The 22,050-nt window shown below is 45.9% G+C and overlaps 1 protein-coding gene across 2 annotated transcripts in view; it reads left to right on the top strand.

The window, feature by feature from the left end:
* arhgap46a (Rho GTPase activating protein 46a) overlaps window positions 1-22,050 on the top strand; it is a 52,968-nt gene that overhangs the window by 242 nt on the left and 30,676 nt on the right. For both annotated transcript variants that reach the window (XM_061728069.1, XM_061728068.1), the window contains exon 2: window positions 15,625-16,170. In XM_061728069.1, the coding sequence (XP_061584053.1) occupies window positions 15,625-16,170 (546 nt within the window). The remainder of the gene's footprint in view (window positions 1-15,624; window positions 16,171-22,050) is intronic.

The raw sequence follows: 22,050 nt of genomic DNA, 5'->3' as shown, positions 1-22,050 counted from the left end.
GGGGGTGACACCAGAGCAGACCCGCTCCTCGGTGTCCTTTTACCACTTGTAGGAGCGTTCACTTGACTGGAACGCAGCAGCTGTACATTTAACTTTATTTTTATACTTCCCCAGTCCCACATCGGGGTTTAACTTTGATGTCGCGCACCAACTGGCCGGTTTGGCCCGGGCTGGAGCAGGGCTGGCCCCCGGCTGGCCCGGGTTCGCTCTGGGCTGCGGTTTGCGGGGCCAGCAGCACCGAGCAGATTCCCACATGTCGGCTGGATGTCTTCCCCATCTGCTCGGGCTGCACATGGACTTTCAGACGGGACTTTTCCCCAGTTCCATGGGCTTTCCCCTGGTTCAGGGACTCTTTTTCCCGGTTCTGGGACTCTTTTCCCCCGGTTCTGGGACTTTTCCCCGGTTCTGGGACTCTTTTCCCCCCCAGTCCAGTAAAAGCCACCGAGATGTTCCTGCAAGACTTTCCTCTAACAGCGAGTCACGTGACTTAACGTACAATTCAAAATGTTCAAATGACAAAGCAGCACTCCAGTGACTGAGGGTGTGTAAAAGGAAGGGTTACATTTCATTATAGGTGTAGCATTGTATTTCAAAATAGTATCATGTTTCCCAGGATAGATTTACTCTTAAATCATAACAACTGTAATTAGAGTACATTTACATTCAGAAATGGTGGTATTTCTTGTCCAACTCTTTTTCCAGTCTGTGTCATGTACCAGCCTGTTAAATCTATACACCAAGGGTGTAAGAGCCTGTAGTTCCTCTACGGACCACCAGGGTCCAGATCCAGACCTGCAGGTCCTCTACAGACCACTAGGGTCCAGATCCAGACCTGCAGGTCCTCTACAGACCACTAGGGTCCAGATCCAGACCTGCAGGTCCTCTACAGACCACTAGGGTCTGGATCCAGGCATGAGTCAATCTCCGTTGACCTCCGTGTAAAAAATGTCCAACTTTACAGCAGAAATAATCATTTGGGGACCGGTTCCTGACAGTTTGGGTCCCCGTAGCTAGACTTCACTTCCATGACAACTGTATGGGGCTGACGTTTTTCAGGCTAGCAGCATTTGGCGTCACTCTTGGGAAACCCGTGCATGACATGACATGACAGGGGCCAGTCCAGTTCTTGTACTGTAAATGTTGGGGTTTTTTCTCCAGATATTGAGGCTCTAGTTGCCTTTGTTTTTAGTTGTAGTGGGTCAACGGGCAGAGAAAGAGAGAGGAGGGAAGGCACAATAAGAACGACAGGCCGGGATTCAAACCTGCCCCGCCTGTACGAGGGCGACAGCCTCTGGCCATGGTGCGCCCGCTCAACCTACTGAGCTCTCCGGGTCCCCGGGCCATGGTTAACCTGAAAGGAAAAAGACCCACCAGAGCTGCCCTTTCTCCACCCAAGGGGATTGTTGGGAGAAGCTGCTGGTGGTTGTGATCAGACAGTTAAGCTTGAGTTATGGTTCTGCGTCAAAACGACGCCGTGCCTACGGCGTAGGGTACGCGTCGACGCAGACCACACGCCGTCACTGACATGCACCTCCCGAAAATTGTAACTACGCGACGAGGCGACGCAGACCAAACGCAGACCGGGAGGGCTGTGATTGGTTCGCTTGGAAGCAACGCATTTCCGGTTTCCGGTTTGAAGCAGTCATGAACTTTCAGCGCTCTTTTCTTCGTGTATGTGTGTTTTTTGTTTTTTGGTTTTGGTTTTTTGCACAATAGTTGTCCTTATCTCTTTGATTCACTGTGACCGGAAAAAGTCAGATAAACCATTCAGGAAAAGATGGCGAATTAGCGGTCACGGGGGGAACTGCACCGTGGCGAAATGGACTGACGGAGAAGTCTGAAGGTTCACGACGGCGTCACGGTGACGGCGTGTGCACAGCGTCGATTTGACGCAGAACCATAACTCAAGCTTTACAGTTCTCTCTGTCCTTTTTTGTGGGTCTGTCACTCATCTCCATCTGTCCAGACCTACGTCACAGGTGAAGAATGCAGGATGAAACGCCGTCTCCACCCATGAGCCTGTTAATGTGACTACAGGATGTTGTCCCGCTGTCTACACGCGTGGCACAATTTTCAGACAAAATGAGCACAATTCCCCAAAAAAGGCATTCTGGGGAAAAAAGAGGAGCCTGTCCATGCCCCCCCCCCCATGACACTGGACTAGTCTGTTTCATGTGCTTCATTATTGATGTGTTTTTCACTGCTTCGGAGCAAGCGAGCAGCTGTTGCATTGGTCCTGACTGTGATCCTGGTACGCTCGAACCCAACGCAGCCTTTCCCTTCCACCCTCACTGCCGTGGCCTGCAGCAGTGTTACGCGGATTTAGCCAAATGCGCTGATTTGCACTTGTACGGCCGTTTGGAGTGTCACACCTTACCTCCTGCGGGATTAAGACCTGCTCTAAGGTTCAGGCAGATATTAGTTTGAGCATAATGCTGAGAGTGCTGATCATCACTCAGTAGCATTACAGAGGATAATAACCTTTGATACGTTCAGATAGGTTGTAAGAAGGACTGAGTCATCAGGTTCAAGGGTTCAAGCACGGCGCTTTCATAAAACGTATGCAAATGCCAGAGGGCTCACGGGATTAGAAGCATCTGAATGAAGAATCTGTTGCAGCCCGGTCGTTGTTTCTGTTGGGGAAATATGAATCTGTCCACACTGATGGCTGATGGTAGCCAGTCCTCTTCTCTGGCCGGCGTTAGCATCTCCATCCCTCTCACCACCTCTGATCCTGGAGGTTCTGTTGTTGGCACCTTCGCCTCCTGTCGAGGACGGGCAGACGCTCTTCCTTTAGCGGCTCCCCGGCTCCCCCAGAGGCCCGTTTATGCAGACAGACCCTTTGGTCCGTCTCCTGCGTCAGTTTCTCTGGTAACCTGCTCCGTTTTTAGATCCGTCGCTTGACGCAGCAAACGGAGCAGTACCACCAGGAACCGCAGAGGCGCGGATGAGCAGTATAGCTAGCATGTGACCAAAGACGGTGTATAACAATGGACGAAGCATTCAGCCACGTGACCCATTGGGCTCAAAACACCAATTCTGAAGGCCGTCGTCTTCGCATTTAGCCGATGCTAGGTTCGTACAGACGGGTGGTTGCTATGCTAAACATGGTAGTGAGACGATTATGGATGAGGAAGTGATAACATCTAGCCATTGGCTGAGCCGACTGTCAATCATTCACATTAGAAATACGTGTAATGCTTTATATAAACTGTCTTGGAATAGTAACAAAACTTTACGCCCCTCAAAGAGTTGTCATGGATGTGAAATCTATCTAACGATTAATTATTTATTAAAACGTTTTTTTGAGCTGTTGCATGAATTATATGACTATTTAGTTATGTAACATATGAATACTAGTATTATATTGAGATTCAACAGCAAGTATTGGCAGCTAATGATGCTGTAAGGACCAATCACCTCCCAGAATGCTGATAGAACTGCTTTCAGAAAAATCATGTGGCAGAATTACCAAACAGATCCAGGGAGGAAACAGAGACAAATTAAATCGGTTTTATTTTTTCCCACATTCCGTTTTAATTTTTTTCATTTTGGTCTTTTTCGGTTTTTAATTTTTGAGAATTTGGTTTTTAGCATTTTATGCAAGTGTAACCCCAAGACATTATATAAAGTAATTAAATATACACAATTTATGCAATTAAAGTGGAAAACTTTAATGTTTTCATACTTTTAAACATATTTAAAGGCAAAAACATGGCACCAGTTATTCTCGTGTCCAACAAAACATTCCTTTTTTGGGCATAAACAAAAAAAATACCAAAAGTTGTAATGTAATGATGAAAAAAAAATCGATCTTTAGACATACCAATCGAGTTTTAGGAATTAATGAGAATCGATTTAGAATCGGAAAATCGATTTTTTTCAACACAGGCCTACGTACGAGGGTGGCGACGTACAACAGCGCCTGAGGCTGATGTGCCTGTTTACGAATGTAAGGGAGCAGAAATGGGCCGTCACTCTGCTTTAGGGATTGGATCTTGCCCTCATTAGTCATGTCAGCGGGGGGGCATCGGTGCTTCTCTTGGGGCTACTGGATCTGCTTTGGGGACAGACGGGTAGCAGAGATTGTTTGAACTTGTTTCTAAAGGTCTTGCTGAGTGGTTGTAACATATATTGACCTCAGTGTCTTTACAGTTTAGATGGTTGGAGTCTAGACTCATTCAGCACAACTGCATCTTAATAGGTCTTTCCTTGTTTGGACAAGTGACCTCACTGTCGTTGCTGCGACATCTGGTGTTCTCTGGTGAACTGGACAGTCATGTGGTAAATCCATCCTTAGCCTCCCGTCTAGAGTCTTATCTGACCTGAAAAGTCCCCCATATGTTCTTCAGCTAAGGAAAGGGGTGGATTTCAAGAAAGGAGGCGACTTGTGTTGGTTATACTGGTCGGGAGGGACCGTTCCCCAGAGCAGCCAGCAGGCTGGAGGTCCTGGACGTTGCTGCTGGGAGCTCAAGGGGGAGAAGACAAGATAGCGGGGCTCCACAATGCTGCCTTACAGAGACCCCAGAGCGGATTACGGCCCGGGTATCTGAGGTAGCCCTCATCTGCCAGCTGAATGAATATTGTCCTGGAACCGGGGGAGAGGTAGAGGTTGTTTACATCTCATGGAGAATCAGTTTGTTGCAGCTCGTGGGGCTGAGCTCTCCCCGGCCATGTGAAATCGCTGGCTGGAAAGCAGCCTGGGAAAAGCTGGCCTTGCCGAGAGTGGCTCAGTAACCTTGTCAGATCCAGTCTAATCCAGTGCCGGTGGAGAGGGGAAACTGCCTCTAGTTGTGGATTAGGGCAGCTGTTGGAGGAGGTCACCCTAGACCTCCTCTGTGTGCCCCCAGCCCCCCCCACGGCTGTGATTGGCTGGGCTCCCCTGTGTGGAGGCAAACAGAGGGCTCTCTTTAAATGTTGTCCGCCCGTTGATCTGACAATAGTCTGCATTGTTCTGTACTGTCGCGGCCTCGGAGCGGCCTGCGTTTCACCGGCTTTGTAATGCATATGATAGCCAGCCATCACAGGGCCTTTGTAGCAACTCCCAGTGCATTTTTATTTACATTGGGTTTTCCCAGAAAGCCCATAGCTATATTTATAACAAGTAACCGTTTGTGATTGCAGGAAAAAGGACAACATTTGTGTTTCCATCATGAAGTCAGCGTACTAACTCTATTTCACAGTCACAATGTGCTTTGTTGCTGTTTGCTGCAGACATAGTCCACGTTGGCTGGTTTTCATGGTGCAGAATACTTTAGATGGGTTAAACGTCTCTTAAACATTCTTTAACCACACTCGTCTTTCACCAGACCCCTTGTTTAGTTAAGTTATTGTGGGCTGAGCTGAAGTGTAGCGAGCAAACCGGTCCTTCTGGTTGCTGGGGTTACAGGTGTGCCGTTGCTGTGACTCAGGAGGTCCATCACTCTCAGTTACTCCTCAGGTTAAATGTAGATCATTCCTCCACGGCGACAGCTACTGCAGATGTTGTTAACATGCTACTGGTTTTTTCTTTTCACCCCACTTGGAGCTCCAGTGACACGACCCGAACAGTTTCCTTGTACGTGTGCACAGGATCGGAGATTCCACCGTGTTTGGAAAACCGTCACACCCAACGAGCTCGCTGCTATCCTCTTATCCTACTTTTTGGAGGTCAGTCAGGGGAAGTGGGTGAGAGCTCGGGAGCCCCACCCTCTGGTCTCTTCTGTGCTCCCACGCCATCTCAGTGAGGCGCGGCGTCTTAAAGGGCTTAACCCCCCCACGCACCCCCCACCCTCCCCCAGCTGCAAGTGGTTTGAAAAAAGACAATGTAGAACAACAATTTAGATGAATTTACCTCCTGAAGTGTTAGTGAGAGGACAAAAACATGTGATCTCCGGACATGTGACGGGGATGTCCTCTCGCGCCTGTCAGTCATGCAGGTTTCTTTTTCTATCATTTCTCTTCAGTGCACAAGATGCATTGTGTTAAAGACTCCCTGAAATGCTGTAATTTAGCAGCTTTCCTGGATGATCTTACATAGGCCTGTGTTGAAAAAATCGATTTCCCAATTCTAAATCGATTCTCATATTAATTCCTAAAGATCGATTTTTTTTTTTTCTTAATTTTTTTGTAATTTTATTTATTTATGTATTTTTTTTTTTCATCATTACATTACAACTTTTGGTTATTTTTTTGTTTATGCCCAAAAAAGGAATGTTTGGTTGGACACGAGAATAACTGGTGCCATGTTTTTGCCTTTAAATATGTTTAAAGGTATGAAAACATTAAGTTTTCAGTTATAATTGCATAAATAATGATAATAATTAATCATTTTTCCTAGGGATGTCCCGATCAGGTTTTTTTGCCCCCGAGTCCGAGTCCGAGTCCTTTTGATTTTGAGGACTTGCCGATACCGAGTCCCGATCCGATACTTTTATAAAACAATAAAAAATGAAGAAGAGAAAAGAAAATTATGCAGGATGACCCTTTTATTATATTTTAACATGTGTACTGTAAACTGAGCACATAGGAGGTAGGCAGCTTGAACATTCTTAAGTCAGTATAAAAAAATCCTCGTTCACTCTGAAGTAATTCCACACAACAGACATGATAGCTGGTAGGGCTGCTTCAGCTTCAAAACAAACAGGCGTGCTCTGCGCGCATGCAGTGTATGGCTGCTGCTCAGAGCCCACTACTCCGCGTGTGCGTTGATTTATGGTCCCGCGTCACACCAACGCAGAGCCTTCAACGTAGGGTCTGGCGTAGGGTGCGCGTCGCCGCGAACCCTACGCTGTAGACTCTGCGTCGGTGCGACGCGGAACCATAAATCAATGCACACGTGGATGTCAGCGGCGCAGCTCCGCTTCCTCCAGGCTCCCGGCACCGGGGCTCGGTGTGTCCCTCCGCGGTACTCCCGGGGACTCTAGTCCCTAGTCCCGCAGCCCCAGTGAGTATTTTCACCGGACATTTTGACCGGAGAGATTATAAAATACCGGACTTCGGCATATTTTACCGGACAACGGAAACCCTGATATATATATATCCGATTCCTGATCGGCTCATAACGCCCGAGTCCGGATCGAGTCTGCAATCACGTGATCGGCCCCGATTTCCGATCACGTGATCGGATCGGGACAACTATAATTTTTCCCTTCGAGTCCCACAATGGGGAAATTCTTTTTCTCTGCATTTGACCCATTTTCTAGTTGAACAGTGGTCGCCATGCAAAGGGCACGGCGCCCGGGGAGCAGTGAGGGTTAAGGTTTGCATAAATTGTCTATATTTCATTACTTTATATGCTGTCTTGGGGTTACATTTGCAAAAAATGCTAAAAACCAAATGCTCAAAAATTAAAAACGAAAATAGGCCGAAAATGGAACAAATAAAAACGGAATGTGGGAAAAAATAAAACCGATTTCATACGGCCCTCTCTTTGTTTCCTCCCTGGATCTGTTTGGTAATTCTGACCCACAATGTTTCTGAAAGCAGTTCTATCAGCATTCTGGGAGCTGATTGGTCCTTACAGCATCATTAGCTGCCAATACTTGCTGTTGAATCTCAATATGATACTAGTATTAATATGTTGCAGAACTACACAGTCATATAATTCATGCAACAGCTCAAAAAACATTTTTAATAACACTAACCCAAATCAATATCGGAATCGAATATTGATATCTTGATAATTGAAATCTTGATAATCGATTCTGAATCTTAAGAATCGGAATCGAATCAATTCTTGACATTTGAATCGATCCCCAGCCCTAATCTTACAGGAGGCCTGCTGCTTTAAGAAGTACATGACATTCCTAGCAGAACATGATCCGTAGGGGTGTTTGTTGTGAAACCATGTGCTTTGACGGAAACAGGAGTGGTAGGTGTTTGAACCAAAGGACTGGTGAGCGTTGAGCAGGTGCGGGGCCCCCCCGTGGTGTCACGGAGGAGCTCTGCCCGCTCCGGGGGGCTGTGCTGGGCCTCGGCCCCCAGGCCCAGCATGCACACGGCGGTGCCAGCCTGCAGCCACTTTCACTGGAAACGCTGGCAAGCGCTCGGCCATCAGTCCAAGTCCCTGCTCTTGTTTTACAATATTTAGATAAGACGCTTGCCCAGCAACCAGGCAGGGTGTACTTTGTACGGGCTTTATCCATAAGCACACAGGAGTCTGGGTTCAGCACATCACTTCCAGCGTTACACGGTGGTGCAGGCCTCCGCCTGCTCTGTGGGAACACACATTCAGCGTTTTTCCCGGTGCTGCAGGGTTCTCAACTGTTTTTTTTCATCTGTGCAGTAAGGTAATTTGAAATTCCTGTCTTTCCTTGGACGGCTCAATTATTTTTAAGCCAGTAACTGAGGAGAAAGAGTGTTTTATGTCTGTAAATAGGAATTGGCACTTCTGTAAATATAGCAGAGAGGGTGGACCTCGGCACTTGTTGCTCTGCGCGGTGACCGGGGTGCTAAGGTTTCCTCGATGAATGGCAGGCCCTGTGCAGGAACTCAGCTGGCGTTGACCCATGAGGAAACGGCGCAGGCAGCAGTCTGAAAGAGGTTTCACGTTATCCCGAGAGGATCTGGGTCACTGATCTGCTATGTCGTCCAGCAGTACCAACCGCTAACCTTGCTCTTTTTCTGGAGGTGTTCTATCTGTAAATCTGAAATGCCGCAGCGGGACCGAAGCTTCCAGCTGCCTTCAAGGCGAGCCGTTGGTGGACGGCCATAGTTTAGTCACAACTCCCTCTCTCCGTCTCTCTGTATGATCCGGCTCTTTTGTTGAAAACAACAACCACACTGGTATTTGAGTTTGTTTTAAATGCAGCGCTGGACAATGACACAAGGCTGCTGGTTGCCCTGTTTCCAGTGAATGCATTGTCCAGCGCTCTGTTTACCGCTACTGGGAAAAGTGCCATCTACTCTTTGGCGTTGGCTCCGAACAATGGAGCAGATTCCATGAGCGGTGCTCTGTTGTTTCCCTCGCTCTGGGAAACGGCGCTCGCCTCCAGCTATTTTTGGAGTTGTCTGTAAATTGTGTTTGATAAATGTAGTTTTTCTCCTCCAGAAAGCCTCTGGCACGTTGTGAGCGGGAGTTACATGATGGTCGGTGGAGGGGGGGTATGAACGTGTGCACGTCTGCGCGTTAGTGTTGGGTGTGTTGGGAGTTTTTCCTTCACAGTTTGGCATGCTTTATTTTGAGTCCCAGTAGAATAACTGTAGGCTGCTGGAACCTCTGCGCTGCATTTCTTCGGGTTTCATTCCTTCAGTCTCCCTCAGAGAGCTGTCTGTCCCCAGGTACACGATAAACTCCTGTGTCAAAACAGGCTCCGACTCCTAAATAGTGTTGGGACTAACGCGTTATGTAGTAACGCCTTACAGTAACGCCGTTAGTTTTGCGGTAACTAATACTCTAACGTATTACTTTTTAAATTCAGTAACGCATTTACCGTTACCAAAGGTGTGTTACTCCGTTATTTCTGGCTACAGTGAAGCCTTTTTTCCCCGCACGCGGAGACCGGAGGAAATGTAGTGTGGATGTGTGTGTGCGTTCAAAAACATGACGGTCATAGCGAGACCGCTGTGAAGTTAGTTTTCCGTTGGATATTCGACAGAAATGCCGCCCCCAGAGCGAACTACTGTCGAATATCCAACATAAATCTAACTTCACCGCGGTCATGGAGAGCCGAGAGACGGCGAGTTTCGCAACGTGGAGATATTGTCATTACAATAATCCCTCGTTTTTCGCAGCGGCGGTTACGTGGTAAGTGAAATTCTTTTTACAATTTAAAAAGGCTTCAAATTGCGGAGATCAGCACCGCCTCGCACGTATTCCACTGCTCTTCTGATGCCGCTGCATCCCGACCCTGTAGCGTCTTTTTCTCCTAAAGCCGCGGTGCAGGTGTTTTTTTTCCAGAGAAGAAAATAGTTATAGGTCGTTTTGTTGTTTTTTCTTCTGGGCAAAAAGATTGTTATAAACCGACATGCCACCATTGGTTATATTTGAGACTGTAATGAACGATTCATCAAAGGTCCCGTTCTTGAGCTGCTTCTGAAGCTCAATGGCCGTTCTCAGCTTGCTGCTAAGCAACCAACGTTATTGATACAGGAAGTGAAGAAGCGGGGAGACTGTTTAGCCAATCAGAATGCAGAACATGATGCACAATGCAAATCCATACAGTACCTGCTGAAATGAAGGCCAGAGGGGCATTAATGGGAGCATTTAAAAAAATGTTTTTATTTAAAGTAACTCAATAGTTACTTTTCATAGTAACAAATTACTTTTTGGTCTAAGGTACTGAGTTACTTTTTAATGAAGTAACTAGTAACGGTAACTAGTTACTATTTTTCAGTAACTAGCACAACCCTGCTCCTAAAGCATCATGAAACGTCTCAAAGCGAGCTGCTCCCACTGGTCCCGTCCTAACGAGGACAGGACCTGCGTGAAAGGAGGCTGAGTTTCCCCAGAGGTGAATCAGGTGCCGTTCTCCTCGGCCACAGGACAGCACATGTAAAAAGTTAATTTTAGATGAGTATAAAACCCGTCTGTTGGAATTAGCCGCTGCTTTGCCGCTTCCAGAGCGCATTCCAGGCCATTTATGACCATTTCCAGCTGAAGGCAGGTTGTGTCAGCTGTTTGCAGTCCTGCACCGTGTTTTCAGGTCTCCTGAGGAGGAGACCAGGTTAAGTGGCCCTGCATAGATCATTCCCATGTGTAACAGAAAGAATCCTGCTGGTTTAAGTTCGGCCAGTGTGGACTACTCCTGATTGGCACCGTAAACGTGCACAGCAGGAGTTGCTGGGTCCCTCCCTCATGTCCTCGTTTCAGAAGCGGTTATAGAAACACGGGCTCCTCTTCCTGCTTATCTGGTCCCGGAAGCGGACTCTCGGACCTCCAGGCCGGTTCCCAGCTGTAAATGCTGTTTATTTATCCAGAGGGAGCAGTCCTTTAGCCACTGCTACACCCGCGCTGCTAGAGCCGTCAGCTAAGGCCTCGGTGCTGACCCTCCAAACCCTGGTTTCCTGTTGGGCTGTGGAGGAGAACATCCGGCATGTTACCAGCCTGTCACTGCTGACAATCTGGAACCTTTCATACAGTATCAAATGTTTGATTAAAGTGCACTAGGGATGGGCGGTATGGACTAAAAAATGTATCACGATAATTTCTGGCATTTATCCCGATAACAAGATAAAAATGACGATAAAAAAATACCAATTCAACTCCACCTTTGTAACTATAAATCTATCACCACATTCAGTCTTTGGAGCCCCCAAATCACTGCTCTAAAAGATACTACATACTACTAAACTACACCAATTAAATTGATAAAAACCAATTAAATCAGTACACCTGTACTGCAAAACTGTAATGACTCAAGCTACTCGCTCTCAGATCCTTTCTTTCTTTCTTTCTTTCTTTCTTTCTTTCTTTCAGGCTCATTTCTTTCTTTCTTTCTTTCTTTCTTTCTTTCTTTCTTTCTTTCTTTCAGGCTCATTTCTTTCTTTCTTTCTTTCAGGCTCATTTCTTTCTTTTTCTTTCAGGCTCATTTCTTTCTTTCTTTCTTTCTTTCAGGCTCATTTCTTTCTTTCTTTCTTTCTTTCTTTCAGGCTCATTTCTTTCTTTCAGGCTCATTCCTTTCCTTCCTTCCTTCCTTCCTTCCTTCCTTCCTTCCTTCCTTCCTTCCTTCCTTCCTTCCTTCACATACGTTGTGCGTGGATTTAACGCAGAACCATAACACAAAAACGTCATCAACGGGAATTTATAGTTTTTACAGCGAGATGACAAATTCTTACCGTGGGCAATTTTTTTGACGGTTTATCGTGAACGGTAAAATATCGCCCATTCCTAAAGTGTACATACATGTTTGAAGGATTCATGACGTATAGTTTATTGTATGTGGGAGGGTTGGTTCATCTGGCTGTGAGAGTAGGGAACGGGGGGATCAGCTTCTCTGTGTGGGAACGCCTCTCTCAGACTGGGAGCGATAGAGGATGAGGGCTCTGGTATGTGTGTGGGGGGGTGTTTGCTGCTCTTTGAATGCTGTTATATTGGAGTCCTCCCACCCATTATGTGTTGCAGATCTAATCACTCTAAAAGTCCTCCTCTTACACTCGGGTCTCATTATGGGCTTATCTTTGTGGGAAGTCTCAATGTAAACGCCGTGATTTCACGGACCAACACTTTCATTCAAAGTCCGATTTATTTCAAATCTCAAGTAAAGGAGAATGAAAACCCCAGCGTGTTAAGTCCTGTAAAGGTCAGGGCAGCGCGCCTGCCTGCCTGACGGACCGGACCAGATGGCTGCTCAGAAGGCAGCGCCGGGACGCACGGATCAATGCGTGTCCACGGCTCTGGTATTCCCACCATGCTCTCTCCGGGTTTACGCCGTTGTTATTGCCATGTGCAGAGAGCGCTCGGTTGCTTTTGGCCGCACATGAAACCCGACGGTTGTCAAAGGTGATGCTTAATGAACAGGTACGTGGTTGCTGCTCGCAGCCTTGCAGGCGACGCAGGTAACAGCTGCTGCTCCCAGGGAGCTGCAGTCAACAGGATGAGAGTGTAAAGCTGGCAGCTCTGCCTGGCACCGGGCCCGGCCCCGTCCTCTCGTGTCTATTTCTGAGGACATGGCGCTGATTTGGCAGGAACACACACACACGACCGAACGTGTCAGGAGAACCCACAACCGTCACCAGAAGAACTAGAAACTGACAAAAGTATGATGGATGAAAAACCTGATCTTGTTCATGAATTTTGCTTCAACAGAATCATTAAAAGAAAACAAATAAAACTGACCTGGACAAATAAGTTGGTACAGATGTAAAGTTGGAAAGATGTCAAATAGTGTTTCCATGGTGACGAGTTAAACTAAAGTGTAATTAACCTGTCATGTGTCTGCTTTCAGTCATTGTGACAGTTCGAAAGTTAAAAGTGGTAAAACCGAACATGGTTGAGAGTACAGACTAATTAGTCAAGAATGGGTTTTTTTTTTTTAAACAATTCTGTTGAATCACAATTTGAGAGAAATGTCTGATTTCCGTCAGTCTTTTCTAAATGATCATTTACTATCACTTCTTTCATTATGGAGTTACAGTAACCCAGTTACCGTAACGCGGTTCTCCTTTCACGTCTCGCTGCTTCACAGATTTACATTGTGCATCGTGTTCTGCATTCTGATTGGCTGAACAGTCTCTCCCTGCTTCTTCACTTCCTGTGTCAATAACGTTGGTTGCTTAGCAACAAGCTGAGAACGACCAATGAGCTTCAGCAGCAGCTCAAGAACGGGACCTTTGATGAATCGTTCATTACAGTCTCAGATATAATCCATGGTGCATGTCGGTTTATAAGAATCTTTTTGCCCAGAAGAAAAAAGAGCGACAACAACGACCCATAACTATGTTCTTCTCTGGAAAAAACACACCTGCACCGCGGGTTTAGAATAAAAAGACGCTACAGAGCGAGTCAGGATGCAGGGGACAGTCAGAGCAGGGAAATACACGCAAGTCACAATCTGTCCTACTGTACTTATTGTATTTTTTTTTCATTATCATTTTTCATTTTCTCCCGTTCAAATCAAATGACTTGGGTCGCGTTTTGGCGGGGCTGATCTCCGCTATTTGAAGCCTTGTATAATAATAGTAAAAAAATAAAAGATGGCTACTTCGTAGGAATGGGTGATATTTTACCGTTCACGATATACCGTCAAAAAAATTAGAATAAGAATTTGTCATCTTGCGGTAAAAACGATAAATTCCCGTTGATGACGTTTTTCTGTAAAGCTGATTTGTGGTTCAGTCAGTCAGTCAGTCAGTCAAATGAGCCTGAAAGAAAGAAAGAAAGAAAGAGAGAAAGAAAGAAAGAAAGAAAGAAAGAAAGAAAGAAAGAAAGAAAGAAAGAAAGAAAGAAATGAGCAAGAAAGAAAGAAAGAAATGAGCAAGAAAGAAAGAAAGAAATGAGCAAGAAAGAAAGAAAGAAATGAGCAAGAAAGAAAGAAAGAAATGAGCCTGAAAGAAAGAAAGAAAAAGAAAGAAAGAAATGAGCCTGAAAGAGAGAGAAAGAAAGAAAGAAATGAGCAAGAAAGAAAGAAAGAAATGAGCAAGAAAGAAAGAAAGAAATGAGCAAGAAAGAAAGAAAGAAATGAGCAAGAAAGAAAGAAAGAAATGAGCAAGAAAGAAAAAAAGAAATGAGCAAGAAAGAAAGAAAGAAAGAAAGAAATGAGCCTGAAAGAGAAAGAAAGAGAAAGAAAGAAAGAAAGAAAGAAAGAGAAAGAAAGAAATGAGCAAGAAAGAAATGACCAAAAAGAAAGAAAGAAAGATAAATTCCCGTTGATACTTGTTTGTGTAACAAACATGGCAGATCTGAGTCATTACAGTTTTACAGGTGTAACTCATTTAATTGTTTTTTATTAATTAAATGTAATTGGTGTAGTTTAGTAGTATTTAGTATCTTTTAGAGCAGTGTTTTGGGGGCTCCAAAGACTGAATGTGGTGATAGATTTATAGTTACAAAGGTGGAGTTGAATTGGTATTTTTTTTAATCGTCATTTTTATCGTTATCGGGATAAATGCCAGAAATTATCGTGATATATTTTTTAGTCCATACCGCCCATTCCTACTACTTCGTGGATTTCACTTATCACGGGTTCTTTTTGGAACGTAACCCCCGCCAAAAGCGAGAGATTTGGTGGTACTTGGTGGTGATTGTGTTGGGTAGGGACCAGGCGAGCTTGTACCCGTGCTCGGCCTTCTGGCCGGCTCTCGGCAGCCCAGTTAGTCCGGGCAGCGGGCTCGTCCCAGAAACAACTGTGATCGGGGGGAAGAAAAACCTTTCTGTCTTGTGAACGCCGGGAAACTGTCCAGAACTTGAGCAGATTCTTGTGACATCAATTCCTCCCTGCTGACACTTTGGGCCCGAGATGCTGAGCAGGAGCTGGGTGGGATCCTGCAGAACAGAGGACTTAGCTTTGCCAGAACTCTTAAGTGGATCAGTCCTTTGGCTGTGAACGGCACATCTACCGTGAAGCTGATCCTCACAAGGGGACACCTCTCTGCTGTTAGCAGAAATCTTCCTCAAACAAAGAGGTCCTTATATGAGCAGTGGCTCCACTACTGACCTAAACCAGAGAGGCGTAAATCAAGCCACCAAACCGCAGCGTGACCCGGATCCGTAGCACCTCCAGGCTCGCTTTGGGTTAACTCTCTCACCCGCTCACGCGCAGCAGTTTCATGCAACGGCTCTCCCCCTGTACCTCCTGCGGACTGGGATGATTTATCTGTTTTTCTGTTTTGTGCTGAGCTGTGTAGGCCTCGGGGTTGGAGCTCTGTGGTTCATGCTTGGGTCGCTCTCTGAACGAGTCGTTCCCTTTTAGGCTCCGCTGACTCTGTTCCTGGTGTCCAGCTGAGCCCGTCCACCTGTCACCCTGTTTAGGAAATGCACACATGCACCATGGCGTCTGTGGCCGAACCGCCGGGAGATGACATCACTGATAATACAAACGCGCATATGGACAAATATGCAAATATGAGCTCTCTCCTTACGGGGAAGTGGCCATTTCTGAGCGTATCAGTGTCTCGCATACTGCAGCAGTGTGTCCTGTGTGAGTAACGCTTGCCACGTTCAGCTGTGACTAACTCCTTGCCCTGTGCCTTGTTTCCCTCCTGCAGCTCTGATTGGGTGGAGATCTTGGAGCCACGCTCCCGTGAGCGCATGTACGTGAATCTGGCCACAGGTGAATGTGGCTGGGATCCTCCCGCAGGCGTTCCTGTCCGCCAGGCGGACGGCAACCAGTGGTGGGAGTTGTTTGACTCCCAGAGCGGTCGCTTCTACTACTACAACTCCACGGGCCGTCGCACGGTGTGGCATCGCCCGCAGGGGGCCGACATCGTCCCCCTCTCCCAGCTGCAGGCCATGAAGCGCTGCAGCGAGGCCAGGAAGGCCGGGGGGGCGGCGGACAAACACCACCACCACGGTACCACGGGGAGCACCGGCAGCGTGAGGAGCACCAGCAGCCTGAGAAGCCAGGGCCGCTGCACACCTCTACCTGAGCAGGAAGGGGAAGGCCCTGCCCCCGGAGCTCCCGGAGCCCCCGCAGCCCCGGAGCAGCGCCAGGACGACGCCGGCTCGGAGGCAGACTCAACGCTGGACAGCAGACTGACGGCAGACGGGGGCAGCGCCGAGCAGAGCACAGAGAGCAGCAGAGACCTACAGAGGTGAGTAGGCCTGTGTTGAAAAAATCGATTTCCCAATTCTAAATCGATTCTCATATTAATTCCTAAACATCGATTCATATGTCTAAAGATCGATTTTTTTTTTTTTTTTTTTTTCTTGTTTTTTTTTTATTTATTTATTTATTTTTTCTTTTATTTATTTATATATATATATTTTTTTTCATCATTACATTACAACTTTTGGTTATGTTTTTGTTTATGCCCAAAAAAGGAATATTTTGTTGGACACGAGAATAACTGGTGCCATGTTTTTGCCTTTAAATATGTTTAAAGGTATGAAAGTTTTTAGTTATAATGACATAAATTGTCTATATTTCATTACTTTATATACTGTCTTGGGGTTACATTTGCAAAAAATGCCAAAAACCAAATTCTCAAAAATTAAAAACCAAAATAGACCGAAAATGGAACAAATAAAAAAGGAATGTGGGAAAAAATAAAACCGATTTCATCCGTCTCTGTTTCCTCCCTGGATCTGTTTGGTAATTCTGACCCACACGATGTTTCTGAAAGCAGTTCTATCAGCATTCTGGGAGCTGATTGGTCCTTACAGCATCATTAGCTGCAATACTTGCTGTTTAATCTCAATATAATACTAGTAGTAATATTTTGCATAACTACAGTCATATAATTCATGCAACAGCTCAAAAAACAGTTTTAATAACACTAACCCAAATCAATATCGGACTCGAATCGGATCGCATCAAATCTTGACATTTGAATGGATCCCCAGCCCTAGAGGTCAGTCCAGCCAGACCTCAGCCCGTACTGAGATCTTATTCAATCATTCCCGGCTCCAATCAGCAGGGGACATGTGATAGCCATCACACCACGCCACAGTGACTCGTTCAGACTTTCAGATGCTCTGCCGGGAGAATTTGCATGATTATATTGACTTTCGGCCAGATTCAGGCGGCTCTCTTGTTTTCTTTATCACTTATCGGCGCATTCCATACGTCCCATGTTTCCCCGCAGCTGCCTGTGAAACGTGCTCGGCCATTTTAGCAAATCGCTACCAAATGGGGAAAACGGTCAGCTGTATTAGAGAGCATGACATTTCCTCCCGAGCTTGGGTTTGCTAGTGCACAGCAGGCCCGAACAGTAAGTCATTGAGAGACGCCGTCATGTGCTTGATGTTGTGGCCTCATCCCAACCTTGTCTCTTCCTTCCAAGTCAAATACCAGACATGCCGCTCCTGTTTCCCCTGGCGCGCGGCCACCCGGGCCATCTCAGTGTCCCTCTGTGCGCTGACTGCCACCCTGTTCTGCTCTGATCCAACACTTATTTAATTTTCCTAAAACAAACCCAGGCCCCGGGCCATCAGAAAAACTGTAAACCCCTCTTATGCGCATGCATGGGAGGCATGTGAGAGAGTGTTGTTTGTGGTTAGTAACAAGCAGAACCACCACATTCCAGCTGCCTATGAGCAAGGCAGACCCTGTCGGGTTTTCAGAGGGTCTGCCATGGCAACCGTGGCTCCTCCTTGGCCTTCTGGGCCATGGTAGTGGAGGGGGGCTACGGCTGTTGGATGACACTAACTGCGTTTCTTGTGATGTATGGAGGATGAACGCCCCCCTGCAGGGCCCACAACTGGCCCCGTGATTCAGCCTTTCCCAGAACCCTCTCTGTCACCCCTCAAAACAAAGGCCAGCTGTGCTGCAGCGATGGAGGCTGAGGAGTCTTCAGCTGCGCTGACACCCTCCTGCGCCATATGGTCCGTCACCTTCTGTCTTCTAGCAGGTCATCAGAACCAGGTGCCGGCTCTTGTTGTAGCCCGGCCCGGCGGCCATGACAGGGAGCCGGGGGTGGGAGTCCCGGTGGGGTCCCTCTATTCCTGATCATAACGCTTTCACCGTCCACCACTGGGGCCAGCCCTACGGAAGAGTATCAGGGCCAGGCAGGAGAAAAATAGAAATAATATTTTAGAGGAGGACGATTTTTTTCATTATGCACAAAAAAGTCGAAATGTCGAGAGAAAGGTTGAAATGTCGAGATTAATGTTGAAGTACAATTTCGAGAAAAAAGTTGAAATGTATTTCAACTTTATTCTCGAAATTTCGACTTTATTCTTGAAATAATATTTCAACATTAATCTAAAAAAAAATTGCAATATATAAATTACCAATTCTAACTCTAATAATTATTCCTGGCATTATCATGATATAATGTTAGTGTAGTGTATTATTATATTAAGTTATGAAATCTAATGGGATGTTAAACTATAGTATTATTATATTGTTATATATTATAGTATGGTGATATAATTTTGTTATATGTTATAATATTATAAAAATGATTGTTATATTAGGATATTACTATATTATTACGCTATATTTATATTATATCGTGCTACACCACTCTATATGATAATTATATTATATTATATAATATTCTTAATTTATTTATCTACTTTCATCATCTTATTTACACACACACACCTAGATACATATCATTGTAACTGATGTTGTCTTTTGCCGCTGTTTGCACTGTATGTTAATAAAAAAAGAAAACATGGCAATGAAAATATAAAAAAAAAAAACAAAAAAAAAAAAACTTGACATTTCGACTTTTTTCTCAACATTTCGACTTTTCTCAAAGTGCACAATAAAAAAAATCTTCCCCTCTCAAATATTTCTTCTCCTGCATGGCCCTAATCCTCTTCCGTACATCCCAGAGTTCCTCCGTCACCTCAGCTATTTCTTTCCCCTCCTTCCTCCTCCAGCTGAGGCTGCATGTTTCTGACCGTTTACAAACAATGCTGCTCATTGTAGGAATTGGAAGACCCCGCTTCTTCCAAGGCTAGTTTCCTTTTCTGTTGGACTATTAATAAATCTGTTTTGAAATGGACAATTTCCTCTCAGCTGCTCTATCTGCTATTCAGTGTGCACAGCTCATGTCCACGAGCAGGATAGCTGCAGTTGTACGAGCACATTGGTGTTTCCACCTGAATGCAGATCTGTTAATCATTGGCCACAGTCTTATCACATGTCCTGGGAGTTTCTGGGTAATTTGAGCCTGAGCAAGTCATCAGGGAACTACCAAGCTCTCCACGAATAAACTTCTCGTTTACAAGCAATGTACTGGAAACTGAAACAAGTGGATCCCTTTCCACGGCGTAGGGGTGAAAGTTGTTGCGTAGAAGTTCAGACTCTTAAATGCAGGCTGTCCGTGTCAGGAAGCTAATGGTAGGTGGTGAGTAAGTGTTTGCTGAGCGAGGTCAGCGTGTACGCCCTCTCGTTGGGTCCCGTAATCACACGGCTGCTCCAGCCTTCAGCTGTAGACAGTCACACTCAGACGGCTGCTCGTCGGCTGGTGTTAGCATCCCCTGGAAGGCAGTGCAGAGCTGGAACCGCTTTTACACTAGTACCTACTCAGGCCGACTCCACTCGCCACGCCTCGTCTTGACTCACCTTGCCCTCGTTTCTTTTCAATACCCAGATCAGAAGTAGAAGGGTTGGAGCGAAGCTGCTGTGACGTATTTGATTGTTGTTTTTGATCACACAATCAATTCCTTTAGATCTAAAGGAAGAACACAACAACACTAAAGATGTAGAACCTGGAGGAGATGATACAGGACTGTCTCAGAAAATTAGAATATTGTGATAAAGTTCTTTATTTTCTGTAATGCAATTTAAAAAAACAAAAATGTCATACATTCTGGATTCATTACAAATCAACTGAAATATTGCAAGCCTTTTATTATTTTAATATTGCTGATTTTGGCTTACAGCTTAAGAAAACTCAAATATCCTATCTCAAAAAATTAGAATATTCTGTGAATCTTAAGCTTAAACTGTATCAGTTTCCGTCAGAGTCTCTTTCTCTGATTTCCTCCTCCTGACTCAGACGTCTGACTCCAACCCCCCGACCAATCGGTGGCCTGTAGTGTGATATCGACTCGGCACGTGAGACCTCTAGTGGAAAAGCGCAAAGGCGAGTTGAGTCGGGCCGAGTAGGTACTAGTGGAAAAGGGCCATCTCTCTCTGTCCCGGGGGTTTGCACCTTCACCAGAGTTCCACATGGACCCAGTTTTGTTGATTTTCGTAAAGGTGCAGTAACATGAAACCCTTTCTCCAGAGGCTCCAGTGAAACTGAAACTTGTCAGGGTTTTTTTTTTTAGAGAAACCACTCAAACAAAAGCAAAAGTATGAAAAAAATCCCAAACAAATCCACTTCCTCCAGCGGGCGTGTGACTCACCGGCTGCGGGCCATGTGGCAGAAATCACCGGTGCTGCATGTAGGAAATGAGGAGGCGTCTTATGGGGAAGATAAAGTTTTTAACGAGTCGCCTTTCGTGATTGTGTTTACTACTTCAGCAAGTCTTTCATGCTTTTCATCTCCAGCCCCTCTGAGCTCACGGACACACTTTTTTTATTTCTGTGCTCCTGCTGTGGTAAGCTCTGCTTTTATTAGTTTACATCTCTTTTTGATGGGGCTTTAAGTCTTCCTGTTTTTCAAAAAATGAAATACAAGGCTCCTTTCTTTTTTCTTTTCAAGCTTATGATCTTGAAGTTGACATTGTGCTTTTTTTTCTGCGCCGTCTCTCTCTCCGCTTTCTACTTTTAGCCTGTATTTTCTCCTAATTGCAAAGTTTATGGCCTCCTCGAGGGCTGGATTACAGACCCGCAGTCTCCCTGAAGGAGCGCATCCAAGCCCTCTTTTGTTTTATTTGAGCTGTCGTTCCAACTGTCTCTTGAAAATGAATGGCGGCGTGAGGATGCAGCTCCGACCGCCTCGCTGATTTAACCGTCTGCCATGAAGTGGTGAACCCATTTGTAAAGAAAATTGTGGTTAGCTGTTGTCTTTCTAATCATATGTCTGAGAATAGAGGCTGGTTTGGGTTTCAGTAATGTCACACTATTACGGGACCTGTCGTCTTAGAGAGCGCTGCTTCTAAACTTCTGAGATTCCAGCGCAGGGTCTCTCCCCGGTCCCCCCGGCCCCCGGTCCTGGGGCCCAGCCCGGCGCTCCTTGCAGGGCCGGGCCCTGCTGCGAGGGCCACAGACAGACACAGCTGCTAGACAGCGGGGCAGGAGGAGGGAGCTGCGTGGTCTCAGCTGCTGCAGGACAGCTGGCTCTCTGGAGGTGTCATCTTTGTCTCAAACCTGACGCGCTTTTTTTCTTTTAAAGGAGCATGAGGCAAGAATAAGAAATGAGACTCATTAGCGCCACGACGACTGTCGGGGTTCCTGCAGCCAACAGCGAAGCTGGCACGGGAGCGCGTGTGTAATCTCATGTGATTTTCAAATCAAGCTCTAAATATGACTTACAATGTTATCTTACCTGGTTAGTAGGAAATGAGCCATGTCAGCATCTGTTTTCAGTCCCAGTTCAAGTTGAAGCTGCCTCCATGACTCAAACGCGTATCCAATGTGTACTCGTGCGCCGACCGAGAACGCGCATGCAGCGTCATTTGCAGTGTTGGGTGTAACGCGTTACCAAGTAACGCGTTACTGTAACGAGATTACATTCGCCAGTAACGCAGTAATGTACCGCGTTACAGTTGTAATTTGGGAAATCCCGTTATAGTTACTCTAAGACAAAAAAAATTACGTTACTTTAGTTACTTTAAGCTTTTCAGCTACATGTAGAACGGGAGAACAGAAAAGAAAATCAAACTTGCCTTTCATGCGTCTTCACGCGTTGCGCAACACTTGTCTGACTTAAGGCTGATTTATGGTTCCACGTTAAATCGACGCAGAGCCGACGGCGTAGGGTACGCGGCGACGTACACCGTATGGTGCGCCGCGTACCCTACAGGATTTGACGGGATTTGACATGATTTTACGGGATTTTACGGGATTTTGCGAATACACACTTGTGCTGATCTGGGCACTGCAGTAATAAGGTTCCAACTACAGG

Source organism: Cololabis saira, chromosome 8 (assembly GCF_033807715.1).
Source record: "Cololabis saira isolate AMF1-May2022 chromosome 8, fColSai1.1, whole genome shotgun sequence".
Lineage (NCBI taxonomy): Eukaryota > Metazoa > Chordata > Actinopteri > Beloniformes > Belonidae > Cololabis > Cololabis saira.
Note: the sequence above shows the minus strand (reverse complement) of the source record. Positions and strands in the feature narration are given on the sequence as shown.